We start from the raw sequence: 14,442 nt of genomic DNA, 5'->3' as shown, positions 1-14,442 counted from the left end.
GGAAGATGGGTTTAGTGTTCTTTTTTTTTTTGCTTTTAAGTATGAGAAGAACAATTGTGGCAGGTGGTGCTTTGACATGAGAAGCATAATCAAATCAGTTTTTGGAAAGGTTACATGTGTGAATTGAGGATCTAGATGTTGATTCCCTTGAGATTATATATGTCCTGTATGCCTTAGAAAATCTTTATGTAACCCTTGAGGAATATACATAGTCCAATTTGAAGACTGCTGGACTAGATGGTTTGAACATTCCTTCCAGCATTCTGATGCTAAATCTCAAATAACATTCAGGGTTTTGTGGTAGCCATAGTGATGATGATGGGAAGTAGGAGATTTAATTTTGAGATTACTGTTGTTGTTGTTCCATGATGTTGAAATAAAATGCCAAAGTCTTTTGTTTCTTTCCTTATTTTTTATTTTTTGGAATTTAAGGTTTCTAAACAGTGTGGATATTGTCCAAAATGTGGAAAAGAAAAAGAAAACCAGACCAAATGCCAAAGTTGTGATATTCCTTTTCCTAAGGATTTGCAAAGAAATTGCAGACAAGCTGTAACTTTGAATGAATCTACTGGATTATTAAGAACATCAATTCATCAGAATTCTGGAGGACAGAAGTCACAAAACACAACATTACCAGCCAAGAAGTTTTATGGCAACAGTGTGGGAAAGGTTCCAGTTGATATTATTGTGAGTTGTGATGATAGTGGACAGAATAATTTACAGACTAATGGGAAAGTCATTTTACCTAGGGCAAAAGTAGCCAAAATCACAAGCCTGAAAGAGAGGAAAACAAGCCTGTCAGACCTAAATGATCCAAGTAAGTATTTTACTCCCTTTAGTATTGCTGATATCAATCCGTTATTTTTCACATATATTTTTAATGTGAGCATGAGCATATTTCAGAACTGTAATTTTAAAAGGTATCTTCTTGTGTCAATTATGTGACATGGTTTTGAGGTAGATTATTAAAACTGTCCATGTAGTTGGAAAATATGACTGACTTTGTTCTTATTCCATCCATCTTAAATAGTTAAAAAAAAAAGAAAGGCACAGACCTTGGCCCTAGTCTTAGGTCAAGTGCCAGTTATGCCCCATTTTGTAACTTTGACCCGGTTAATTTAATCTCTCTATAAGTGGATATATTTCCTTCCTGATAGGGTTCTTGAGGGAGTAAATTTAAAAATAACATGAAGTGCCTAGCATAGCTCAGTAGAGCTGAAAATTCGTTCCCGTACTACTTTTGTTCATCTCCTAAATCTTTTTTCCTATCTTTAGTCACATGTACATATATGCATGTATATGAAATGCAGTCCTTTTTGTAACAAATGGCACAAGATTGGAAACAGTCATGAACTGGTTGAATCAACTATAGTGTACGTAGCTGTACAGGGGGGAAGAAAGATCTTATTTAATATTGTGTAGAGTGATTTCCAAGATCTGTAATCAAGTAAATAAAGCAAGGTGCAGATCAGAGCTTATAGTATGCTACTCTTTATTTATGAAGGGTGGGAGGATATAGGTTTTTTTTTTTTAATGAAAAGATATATCAAAAGCTAATTTTAAAAAGAAGTTAGTTGGAAGTGTAGGAAACAGTGTAGGAGTTAGGGATAGATGCTAGATTTCTCCAAATATACCTTGTTTTATAGATTTGACTTTGGAACCATGTAAATGTTTTACATGATTATAAAACAAAATTAAGTCGGAGATTTAAAACAACAATAAAATCAAAAACAAAATGAAACCAATGAACTTAATTATGTATCTAGTTGGTGTCTTGAACACACAGAATTATTTCAAATTAATTTACATTAAATTAATATTGTGGCTATACATCCCTGATGTTCAAACAGAACTCCAAAGAAATCCTGACTGTATTCAGTAACATTATTATTAATAATATTACTATTGCTTTTTTTTTTTTTTTTTTTTTGCGGTACGCGGGCCTCTCACTGTTGTGGCCTCTCCCGTTGCGGAGCACAGGCTCCGGACGCGCAGGCTCAGCAGCCATGGCTCACGGGCCCAGCCGCTCCACGGCATGTGGGATCTTCCTGGACCAGGGCACGAACCCGTGTCCCCTGCATCGGCAGGCGGACTCTCAACCACTGGGCCACCAGGGAAGCCCCAAAGTGTAGATTTAAAAAAAACAGATTTTTCTAGTTGCAAAGTCTCTATATACTTTATCATTCTTAAATTTGTATTCCTATTAAAATATTTTATTATTATGAAGCTTTTATTCTGTCCTTGGTGGTCAAATAATAAAATGTACAATGTCTCAAGTAGTGATAAACTCTATGTGGAAAAGTGAAGCAGGTCCAGGAAATAGAGAGTGACAAGTGTCACAGTGAAGAAGCTTGCAATTTTAGATAAGTGGTGGAATTTGAGATAGGTAGGTGAAAAAGTTACTTGATAGAGTAACTTTTGAACATTGCCTAGAATGAAGTGAGGAGGAAGATAGGCTGATTTCTATGGAACAAGTTTGTAATGTAAATGCAAAGACCATGTATTAGTCAGCTTGGGTTGCCATAACAGAATACTATAGACGGAGTGGGCTTAAACAACAGAGATTTATTGTCTCACAGTTCTGGATGCTGCAACTCCAAGATTAAGGTGCCATCAGGTGAGGCCTCTCTTCCAGGCTTGCAGATAGCCACCTTCTTTCTGTGTATTTACATGGCCTTTCTTTTGTGCTTGCGCAGAGAGGGAGAGGGAGATTTCTGTCATCTCTTTTTCCTATTTCACCAGTCCTTTCAAATTAAGGCCTCACCTTTATGACCTCATTTAACCTTTATTACCTCTTTATAGGCCCTGTCTCCAAATGTAGTTGCATTGGGGATTAGGGCTTCAACATATGAATTTTGAAGGGACAGAATTTAGTCCATAGCAGACCCTGATACAGAATCTTACGTATATTCATATAGAATATATTCCATGTTTTATATAGAATCAAAGCAGCTATGAAAACAGCTCTTTAACTGTCGTCATCTTTGCATACTCTCTCCCCATTTACTTTACAGTTATGGTGCCATTGAGCACAACCTCTATTTTAAGTTAATAAAACAAGAGCTGTGTAGTACAATTCTATCTGTTGCAGTATTGGGGCTTTAAAATAAGTTTTTTTTTTTATTTAACATCTTTATTGGCGTATAATTGCTTTACAATGGTGTGTTAGTTTCTGCTTTATAACAAAGTGAACCAGCTATTCGTATACATATATCCCCACATCTCCTCCCTCTGCGTCTCCCTCCCTCCCACCCTCCCTATCCCACCCCTCTCGGTGGTCACAAAGCACTGAGCTCATCTCCCTGTGCTATGCGGCTGCTTCCCACTAGCTCTCTGTTTTACGTTTGGTAGTGTGTATATGTCCATGCCACTCTCTCACTTTGTCACAGCTTACCCCTCCCCCTCCCCATATCCTCAAGTCCATGCTCTAGTTAAAATAAGTTTGATAGAGTAGCTATAGAAGTTTTAATGTTTCTGAAGCACAATAAAAATTACGGTAGGTTGAACACTAGGCTTACCATTTAATATGTATTTCTGCTTAGCTTTTCATAAACAACATAAGCAGTTCATGGACTTTTTTAAAGCTTACGTATGACAGACACTATGCTATAAACCTTTTACATATTAACTCATTTGTTCTTAAGACAGTCCTTTGAAATAGGACTTTATTGTCCCCAGTATCCAGAGGAGAACTGAGGCAAATAGCTAGTAAGTGGCAAGACCCTAATTTTCAAGTGTGTGTAAATCAGCTTGGACCTTTTAATCTGGCCTGTTAGATTTTGTGTTAATAAAATACCAGTTCTGAAAAAGATCAACTTTAGCATTTGCTCCTGAGACTGGATAGCAAAATAAAAAAGATGAATGGTGTGATGCTAGGGGTGATGCCTCTCTGGGACTTGTATATGACTCAAAAAATATTAACTAAGCATTTATGTGTATGATACGGAAAAAGAAAATTGCTCGTACAAGTTTATACATTGTTCAATACATGACTTTCTTTGCCAAGCAGTTTTAGATGCTGGGAATATAGCAGTAAGCAAGGCAGTATTTTTGCTCTTTTACAGTTTATATTAGTGGGGAGAGACAAATGAGCAAGTAAACATCCACAACAAAAGACAACAGAAATTTAAATTAGTTGATGTGAATAAGTACCTGTGTGCTACTTTAGATTGGGTGGTCAATCAAAAAGTGGTATTTACGCTAATATTTGATTACCAAAATGCAAAAAAGTGTTAGGGGAATTACAGTCAGACAGGAACAGAAAAAATGCCAGTATACCTGGAAAAAATGCCGGTATACCTGGTGGTGGTGTTAGAGGAACAGAAAAAAGCTGGTATACCTGGAACATAAAGAGGGAAAAATGGAGTAGTATGAGAAAGTAGAGTGGGTCCAGATTACGTAAATTTATGAACCAGGGTAAGGAGTTAGTATATGACTCAAGTGCAGTATGCTGGCTCTGTGCAATTACAATATAGAGATGAGTTTGATAAGATTCAATAATGAGTACGTGGTAGAAGAGCAAATTACCTTAATATAATGTCTTGCCCACGTTCATTTACTAAACAAGATTTATTAAGCATTAAGCACTGGTCCAAGTTCTCCCAAAGACCAGTTGTGATGTTAGTGATTCCTTGTGTGAGATAAAATTATTTGGTCACATGCAATTTTACACACATTTAAAATGCGTGCTATTTTGTGAATAATTGATACGCAGATTATCTTCATACCTAAGACTTTCTGGAACTCTGAAATAAACCTACTGATAAACATTTAATTTTTGCTGTAACTTGTGTATGTTTCTGTGTGGGTGATTGTGGTGGACTGTAGAATCAATTTTACATTTGTATGTTGTTTAAAAAAATGTCAGTTCTAATTGTTCTCCAAATTTAACTTTTCATCAGATAGAATGAATTATATCTTAATTTTTATTAATCTCAGATCTGGAGGAGATTGAAAGCAAATATATTTCCCACTTTGTTCATGTGTTTACATTTTTAACTGACAGGAATGAAATATCTGAAGTATTTAACATTTTCTTTGTAGTCATTTTGTCCAGTGATGATGATGATGATGACAGTGATAGGACTAACAGAAGAGAAAGCATCTCTCCTCAACCTGCTGATTCAGCATGTTCATCCCCAGCACCATCCACGGGAAAAGTAGAAGCAGCACTAAATGAAAACACCTGTAGAGTAGAGCATGAACTAAGAAGCATTCCAGCAGATTCAGAATTAAATACAGTTACCTTGCCAAGAAAAGCAAGAATGAAAGACCAGGTACTTTTCATATTTATTAACATTTATTCAGATTAAGTCTCCTTTGGTATGTAAATATTTGGGGGGGAGGACAATTTGGCAGTATCTTAGGAGAAGAATGAATTAGTCATGAAGTAGGACTTAAAATAACACTTGGAAGATTATTTGAAAGAACATTAAAACACATACAAAAATAAATTTAAATTAAAGGCTTAAAATGTAAAAAGTTCAGCAAGAAACAACAATAACCTTATAGTAAGTGAAATGTAAGTGTAAATATACTTGTATAATCTAGTGGGCAGGAAAAGGTCATTTTAACTTGGGTGTATTTTACCATAATATTGTGGTTTTACTATATTTTATATTTTACTGTATAAAATTTTTAAAATACTCAGATGGCAAAGGATAACAGAAATTATGTCTATAGACAATAGATCTAGAAAGGGATATTTGTAATAATGCAGATAACATACACTAATATCTATAATAGACCAAGGGACAGAATTTAGTCCTCTTTTAAAAATTAGAGGAAAAAAAATAAAAGAAGATAGGAATAGATAAGAAGAGAAAATTCAGGTAATAAACTTTTATAGAAAAAGTACATATTAAAGAAAATGAAATATAACCATGTACTTAACAGACTTTCAAAATTAATGCAAAATCGATTAATATGTACTACTGGCAACAATCCAAGGCAAAGGGTACTTTCCTTATATGCTGATGAAAAAAAAATTAAGTTGTTATGGCCTTTTGGGAAAGCAATGTAAAACATCTACTAAAATATTTAAAAGGTATACTGAATGACCAAGTAATTCATTCCCTAGACTCAATCTCAAAGGAATCCTCTATCTCCAGTGCTTAGACTGTATGTATAAATATGATTATTAGCAAACATAATCATTGCCCATTAATATAGAAATGGCTGAAGAAACTATACCATGGACTGTTATGCAGCCACTGACAATAAAAATCAGAGCTATATCAATGACTTTTAGGATTTCTACATGGCCCTGCTTAGTGAGAATACCAAGATGCAGAAATATGCATATTTTCTTATTTTTGTAAAAAGAACTTTAAAAAACTTGTATGTTAAAAAGTTATATGTGTATGTACATATGTCAGGAATTCTAGAAGTTATAGATAAAAATATGGAACCATACATGTTTGATGAAGATAGGAACTGTAAGAAATGAAAAACAAAATAGCTATAATAAAATACAGTTAAAATTATAGAAAAAATTATAGAAAAATATAGATTGATATTTTTAATATAATCTTGGGGAATACCTTTCCAAACATTTCAGTACAAGCAAGAATAATAAATGAAGAAATGAATATATTTGATTAAATGGAAGATACAGAACAGTGAACCAAAACACCATCCACAGAATTTGATAGGTAATGCAAATGAGAAAAAATAGTGAAGTATGTGACAAAGTATGAGTTGGTCCTTTATATATTTTTAATTTCTTAAAAATCAAGAAATAGAAGCAAACCATAGAAAAATGAGTAAAGGGTATGAATAGAGGTTTTTTTTTTTAAGTAAAGTACTAAAAAAGAAATTAAAGTAAAATATTTTAAGTGTTAGATGGCTAAAAAATTTAAACTATAGTAGTATTTCTTCTTGGCTAGTGTTTGGAGGAATGGAATATTGGCTGTGTAAATTGGTATAATTATGCTGGTGTGCAATTTGGTGATAATTGTATATTCGAGGATTTAGCTGCAAAAATGCTTGCCAGAGAATATTGTGTCATGGGGAAAGGTCAGAAAGAACTCAGATGTCCAGCATAGGAGGGCTCAGTTAAATAAACGTGGATATCCATGAATTTGTGAGCAGTTTTTACACCGACACACTGAATAGTACGGGTTCCTCTGTGCCAGTTTACAGGCCCCTTGGGAGGATGTGGACCGCCCAAGTTCTAGACTCAGTCTCTCCACTATGGATTCAGCTGGAGCAGCTCTTAAATTATCTAACTTATTATTGAGCTAAATAACGTCTCATTTGAAGAAATAATTCTAAAGCTAAAAAAAGTTTTTAAACTGCTCTAATAGGTTTCTGTTAATAACCTGGGAAAATATTCATGATAAATCTGTTAATAAGCCTGAGAAAGCAATTTACAGAAATAAATATGTGTGTGTGTATCACATTTTGTTTTAATACATATTTTTTCTTGTGACATAGATCACAGAAATGTCTCTAGAGGGATAATGGGAGTAGTGACTATTTTGTGCAGTGGACATTTTTTTTTCCTCTTGGTTTTTAATCAAGATCATGTTTTATTCTTGTGATGATAATAAGGTTTTTAACATAATAACTTTACTTTTAATTACATTTAATTTAAAGTATATTTATATAAAATACATTTTTATATTATGATTAATTTGCATTTGAGAGTGACTGAAATCTTAACAGATCAAGTCATTTAACACTTTTTAATATATAAAGAAGCATCATTTTATAATAAATAACCATTTTCCTAAATTATATGTTTTCTAAAGAGCTGCTAATTTAATCCAAATACTACAACCACTACCACTATTACTAGCTAACTTTTATCCAGCATTTTACTGTGCATGAAGCACAGTGCTAAGCTGCTTATATGCATTAATTCGAGTAAATACTCTTACATTTTAGCTTAGGAAACCAAAACTTTAGTAGGAGTTATTACGTTTTACAAGATCAGATCATTAAAAGGTAGCATAGTTGTGCTTTGAACCCAGGCTGTCTGATTCCCAGAGTACCATTTCTCACTGCTGTGCTATTACTGGCATTTCAATTAATAGCCAGATAAAATATAGCAAGATAAAATAGAAGGGTTTACTGTTATTGTTATAGAATCAATAAATATTTACTTCATCTAACACTGTTGAAATAAAATCAGTCTTATGTCTTGATAATTATATTTCTTTTTAAAAAATATTTATTTGTTTATTTTTGGCTGTGTTGGGTCTTTGTTGCTGTGCGTGGGCTTTCTCTAGTTGCAGCGAGTGTGGGCTACCCTTTGTTAGAGTGTGTAGGCGTCTCATTGCACTGGCTTCTCTTGTTGTGGAGCATGGGCTCTAGGCGCACAGGCTTCAGTAGTTGCAGCACACGGGCTCAGTAGTTGTGCCTCGTGGGCTCTAGAGCGCAGGCTCAGTACTTGTGACGCATTGGCTTAGTTGCTCTGCAGCATGTGGGATATTCCCGGACCAGGGTTTGAACCCATGTCCCCTGCATTGGCAGGAGGATTCTTAACCACTGTGCCACCAGGGAAGTCCCAATAATTATATTTCTTATGTTGGGTCTTCTTTGCATATGTCTACTTAGTTTGCAGCTTTGTTTTAGTAACTTATTAAGTGAAAATTTTTTTTCCTTTTTCAGTTTGGTAATTCTATTATCAACATACCTCTAAAACGTCGCAAAGTGATTTCTCAAGAAACTTTAGTTGATCCTGTATCTTTAAGCTGCCAAAGTTCCTTTGATAGCGTAATTTTAAACTGTCGAAGTATACGAGTAGGAACACTCTGCCGACTATTAATAGAGCCTGTAATTGTAAGTACCTTCTAAGCTCTTTACTGTACCAATTATAAGATTCAAAATTTCATGGCTGAGGCTAATATGTAATATTTTAAAATTTATAAGTTAAAATATTTAATAGAATATTAAAATTATTTCAAGATTTCAAATTGCTTAGGAATATATAAACAATTGTAAATTGCTACTCACCATAAAAATTACTGGGTAAAAAATTTATTATATATACTCCAATAAAACATTTTTTTTAATCATGATGTAATATTCAAGGTAGTACGTATTCATCATAGGAAGATGCTTGTTCTCACTGAGTTAGAATTACCCTCCAGTGTGTTATCATTTTATTCTCATGCTAGCTCGATGCATGAAAAGAGTATTTTAAAGAACTGTATGAGAGAAAGAAGAATCCAAAAGCTTTGTGGTCTGCAGAAAAATGTCTTGTAACATAGCAACTCCTAGAAATAGATTAGTGGACTACAGTGGCCACTCAAGAGGCATTGTGGTTTTGAACTAGTTCAGTGTCCATAAAGCCCAGAGGACTTTCTATAGTCCCTTTATCTTACCTGTCATACCTGTCTCCTTATTACTCTACTACCACCAATCCAATTCAAATGTATATTTTCTATTAAAATTTTAACATAATCTCCTTAACCTGCCTTCTAAGTCATAATTTTTCTTCTTTCTAATGTATCCTATACATTGTTGGTAGGTTAATCTTCCTACAGCACTGTACTTATTTTGTAAAAGCCTTTATTTTAAATGTCTTAACTTGGTGTCCCTAACTGTCTATTTCCAACTATGTTTTCAACAAAGGCTGACTTCATTCTCAGTATTGTAAAGGCCAGATAGAGGAATGCAGTACATGGATCAGTTTTTCTGCCTTATGTGGGCTAAGTCCCAAATAACATGTCATTTAGGGTGTTTGTAGCAAAATCTTCAGAAATCTATGATTGTTACTAACGTATCTTATTTTTTAGTTTTGTTTAGATTTTATCAAGATACAGCTAGAAGGTAAGCTATTTTATATCCTACTGCTCACTAAAGCTTTGTTTACACTAAAACACTTCAATGGAATAAAAAATTAAATGATATTCTTAGAATTCATTAAGATGGTTAGTTATTACATACATCTTAACAAAAGGCATTATACCTTAATGGTGTAATTTCATACTGTAACATCACAAAAGCTATGTTTAATTTTTTAAATATGCTTCATTAGAATCCTCTTTCCATCTGGGAAAAAATGTAGATCTTCTTTAAGATCAAAGATTTTCCTTCATTTCCCACTAGAGTTACTGTTTACAGAGTATAATAAATATGTACTTAACTTTAAAATTGTACTTCCTTACAGTTTCCTCCATTCATGATTTTGCCCTCTTAAGAATTGATTTATTTTCCATTTCCATTTGTTTTTCTCCAGAACCAGAAAAGGAACCTGTAGGGATTACTTTAAATACCTCTGATCTAACAAAATGTGAGTGGTGTAATGTCCGAAAATTACCAGTAGTGTTTCTTCAGACGACTGCAGCAGTTTATCAGAAACTGAGCATGCAACTGCAGATGAACATGGAGGATAAAGTTCGGAATGACTGTAAAGGAATAAATAAGTTAACAAGTAAGTTATGTAGAGCAAATATAGTAATACATACAATACATTGTTTAGCAGAACGTGAGTCGACTTTGATAGATACCTTAGATGTATCTTAATTACAATCCTTACAGTGACCTTGTAAGATAGATATTACTTCTCTCATTTTATAGGTGAGGAAAAGTCCACAGAAAGTGGAAGTTCTGAAGATATAACCCGGGTTTACCCATGTAGAAAGTTTTCAAAATGGGTTAAAATTCAAAAGATATATACTCTTTATTTTAACACTGTATGATCTGAATAAAATGAGTTTTTTGTTTGTTTGTTTTGTTTTGTTTAAATGTACTGATAGGAGTTCTAACAGTAAATCAGCGATCAATCTGGAAACCTTGAAACTTAGCCTGATTAGGAAGTTTGAACGTTCATCGAACAGGTCTTCAATCCTCTACAATAAATCAGTGTGGTTCTCCATTTTGTTTCCCTTCCCCTCTAACGTTTGTGGTTATAGCATGGTTAGTTGTAAAATATTTTTCCTCAGTAATTGCTGCTTCAGCTTAATGATGAGTAAGTGATAGCTACTATTAAAGTTGCAAGAGTTGGCACATTAGTGAATAGCAGTTTTTTTTTTGTTTTTTTTTTAAATTTTATTTATTTATTTATGGCCGTGTTGGTTCTTCGTTTCTGTGCGAGGGCTTTCTCTAGTTGCGGCAAGCGGGGGCCACTCTTCATCGCGGTGCACCGACCTCTCACTATCGCGGCCTCTCTTGTTGCGGAGCACAGGCTCCAGACCCGCAGGCTCAGTAATTGTGGCTCACGGGACCAGTTGCTCCGCGGCATGTGGGATCTTCCCAGACCAGGGCTCAAACCTGTGTCCCCTGCATTGGCAGGCAGATTCTCAACCACTGCGCCACCAGGGAAGCCCTGAATAGCAGTTTTTACAGTTAAATCTAGAGATACCAATTCACTTGGCAATTTCTTATTTGTGTTTGACAAAAATGTTAACTGATTATATATTTAAAACTAATATATTTGGATTCTATTAGATGAAATAAATTAGTTACATCTATGGATAGATTTGTTCTTGAGCTGCTGCTAGAGTAATGTGTTCTGGTTCCTTTCTTTTAATAACTTAGGTGACATTGTTAGGTGACACTGTCATTGGTCTTTATTCCAGTATTGTATATCCACTGTATGCCAAACAGTGTTTTGAACATTTATACCAGGATTTCTGGTGATACTCTTGGAAATAACTAGTTGTTACTTTTTTTCTGGTATCTGTTTACTTATTTTTTTTCCTTTATACTTACAGTTATATTGATTTCTTTTCAGATTTGGAAGAACAATACATAATTCTAATTTTTCAAAATGGCCTTGATCCTCAGACAAATATGGTATTTGAAAATATCATTACTGACATTGGTATAAAGAATAATGTGTCAAATTTTTTTGCGAAAATTCCCTTTGATGAAGCCAATAGCAGACTTGTTGCCTGTACAAGAACGTGTGAAGAGAGCAGCAAAGGAAGTTGTGTGCAGAAAGAAAACAAAATTAAAAATGTAATTATATTTTTTAATGTTTTTAATGTAATTTTAAATGGTACCTTTAAAGGGAAATGTGGTTCATTATCATATTGCTCATTTGGAGTTAGATCCTTTTAATTCCATTTCAGAATTATTTGCTTTTATATGTGATTTGTAAACTACCTTGTGTCGAAATATTAATGGTGGTGGATTATTTGTGACACAAATTGTAATTGGTACAAGTCTCAGGAGCATTTTATCGGTACAAGTCTCAGGAGCATTTTTATTTTAGTTCCTTTCCACATTCTGTTCTTATCTTTACTTTTTGTCTCCTTTTTTTCTCTCATCCTGTTTTCTTTTTCCCTCACTCTCAACATACATATACGTACAGTGCTACATTCAAATCGATTGTTACTCTGTTTCTTAAATTTGCTGTTGGTTCCCAGTGGTGACATTGGCTTCAGTACAAATAAAGGAATTTTGGTCCCTGATGTATTGTCCATTTATGTGTAACGTGTGCCTACATGGTTGAAAACTTGGAAAGGAAGAATGTATACCGTTTGATTCTGACTCTCAACTAATTCTAGAATAACGGATTATGTAGTAGGTGACTCTGAAGCTACCTGAATCAAAGGCTGAAGTACTACTATAACACATAATGTTAATCAATATGACTTACCTATCACAGCAACTGAAGTTTGCTGACAATTTATTAGAAATGCTGACAATTTATTAGACATATTAAATCTTTCATCTGCCTACAAATTTGGAAATAGGGCTGGCTATCCAAGGCATATTATTGGTGAAGTTGAGCAAGGCTTCACCAGAAAAGAGCTATTCACACAGTTAGTGGGTTGAAGAAAAGAATAGAGGGAGGAAGGGGAACCATTCCCCTTCTTTTGCAGAATTGGCTACAGGAGATAATGCCAGAGGAAGAAAAGAGCAGCTGGAGCCCTAAGGCAGCTGTGATGGACTCATATTTCAATGGAAGGCTCTTTCTTTAAGGATTTCTTGATTCTGGAGAACTGAAGCTCAGTAGACTCTGTTCCCTGAGCCTCTGCTCCCATATTCCATGGATTGCCTGAGCTTAGGTAGGCCTACACTCCTAGAAGAAAAAAACACTATCTGTTCTTTGGATTTTACTAACATAATCTAATTTAATATGGGTGGTTGAGATCTTAGGATACTGGAAAACCAGTTACAAAAATTGGAAGAGTATCACTGTTCTGGAAGCTACAGATAAAAAGAAAGTTGACCCTAGTTTTGCCTGTTTCTTATTTTTAATCTTTTTAAATTGAAAAGCATTCTTGCCTTGTACTTTTTTTATTGAAAATGTTTCAAATTGATTTTGTGAATTGATAATTTAATTTTCTTTACCAGGTGTCCCTTGAATCTAAAATACAACTTAAAAACAAACATGAATTCCAGTTTTTTGATGATGAGGAAACTGGAGAGAGCCACACCATCTTCATGGGCCCTGTAGAAAAGTGAGAGGATTCCTTTACATTTGCAACACTCTTAAGTTTCTTCTCTGTTTTATTACATTTTGGTTATATGCATACCTATTTTTATTTGTTGGCTTATTTTTTAAAATTTTGTTACAGATTGATAGTATATCCACCACCTCCAGCTAAGGGAGGCATCTCCGTTACTAATGAGGACCTGCATTGTCTAAGTGAAGGAGAATTTTTAAATGATGTTATTATAGACTTTTATTTGAAGTAAGTTAATTTTCTCCTAGACCTTTAGCAAATTTTTAACATTTTATAATGTATACATGTATTTTCTAGAGTCAGAATTGTTTGGATTTTGAATTCCATCACTGCCACTTACTGTATGACATCTGAAAAGTTATTTAATGTCTCTGTGAATGTTTCTTCATTTTAAAAATGGGAAAAATAATATCTAAAAGGATCATGAGAATTAAATAAGATATACATTTCAAGTGCTAGGAAAAATACCTGGTACATGCAAAGTGATCATAAATGATAGCTTATTATATTATCAGTGTTGTAGTATTTAAAGCGTCTAAAATTGTTACTACCCTAGGTTAGGTAATAATTTGTTGAGCAAGGACAAAAGTATGATTTCACTCGTTTCCTTCAATAAATGTTCACCAAGTGCCAACTTTGTGGCAGGTACTGTGTTAAAAGTTTATGATTTTATAGGGAACACGAATGTGGGATTAAAGTATTGGCAGAAGCATTAACATGGTACAAACATAGCAGAAAAAGAAAGCTTCATTCTCTCTGGGGGTTGGGAAATATGAGGAATCAAGAAGCTCTCCTAGAAGGGCTTATGTCATGACCCAGAATACACATAACATATACATATACATGAATACATGTATGTGTAATGTGTTTATACATGTATAAATTTGTATGTGTTTACTGCTTTGTGATATAAGATGGATGTGTGTATGAAACAAAACAGAACTTAACTATCAGTGTGTTTAGTGCTCTCCAGTATTTTCTAGTTTATTCAAATGTATATCAGAAGACAATATTTTTTTTAAAAAACTGGTTGTTAAAAGCTGCTGGAGGGACTCCCCTGGTGGCGCAGTGG

The 14,442-nt window shown here is 34.0% G+C and overlaps 1 protein-coding gene across 10 annotated transcripts in view; it reads left to right on the top strand.

Annotated features, from left to right (window-relative positions):
• The window catches only part of SENP6 (SUMO specific peptidase 6), a 102,600-nt gene that overhangs the window by 63,660 nt on the left and 24,498 nt on the right, over positions 1-14,442 (top strand). For all 10 annotated transcript variants that reach the window (XM_067702746.1, XM_067702744.1, XM_067702745.1 and 7 more), the window contains 8 exons: positions 433-817; positions 5,044-5,276; positions 8,617-8,787; positions 9,747-9,780; positions 10,190-10,384; positions 11,687-11,913; positions 13,258-13,364; positions 13,482-13,598. In XM_067702746.1, coding sequence (XP_067558847.1) covers positions 433-817; positions 5,044-5,276; positions 8,617-8,787; positions 9,747-9,780; positions 10,190-10,384; positions 11,687-11,913; positions 13,258-13,364; positions 13,482-13,598 — 1,469 coding nt within the window. The remainder of the gene's footprint in view (positions 1-432; positions 818-5,043; positions 5,277-8,616; positions 8,788-9,746; positions 9,781-10,189; positions 10,385-11,686; positions 11,914-13,257; positions 13,365-13,481; positions 13,599-14,442) is intronic.

Source organism: Pseudorca crassidens, chromosome 13 (genome assembly GCF_039906515.1).
Source record: "Pseudorca crassidens isolate mPseCra1 chromosome 13, mPseCra1.hap1, whole genome shotgun sequence".
Taxonomy (NCBI): domain Eukaryota; kingdom Metazoa; phylum Chordata; class Mammalia; order Artiodactyla; family Delphinidae; genus Pseudorca; species Pseudorca crassidens.
This window is presented reverse-complemented; position numbering and strand designations above follow the sequence as displayed.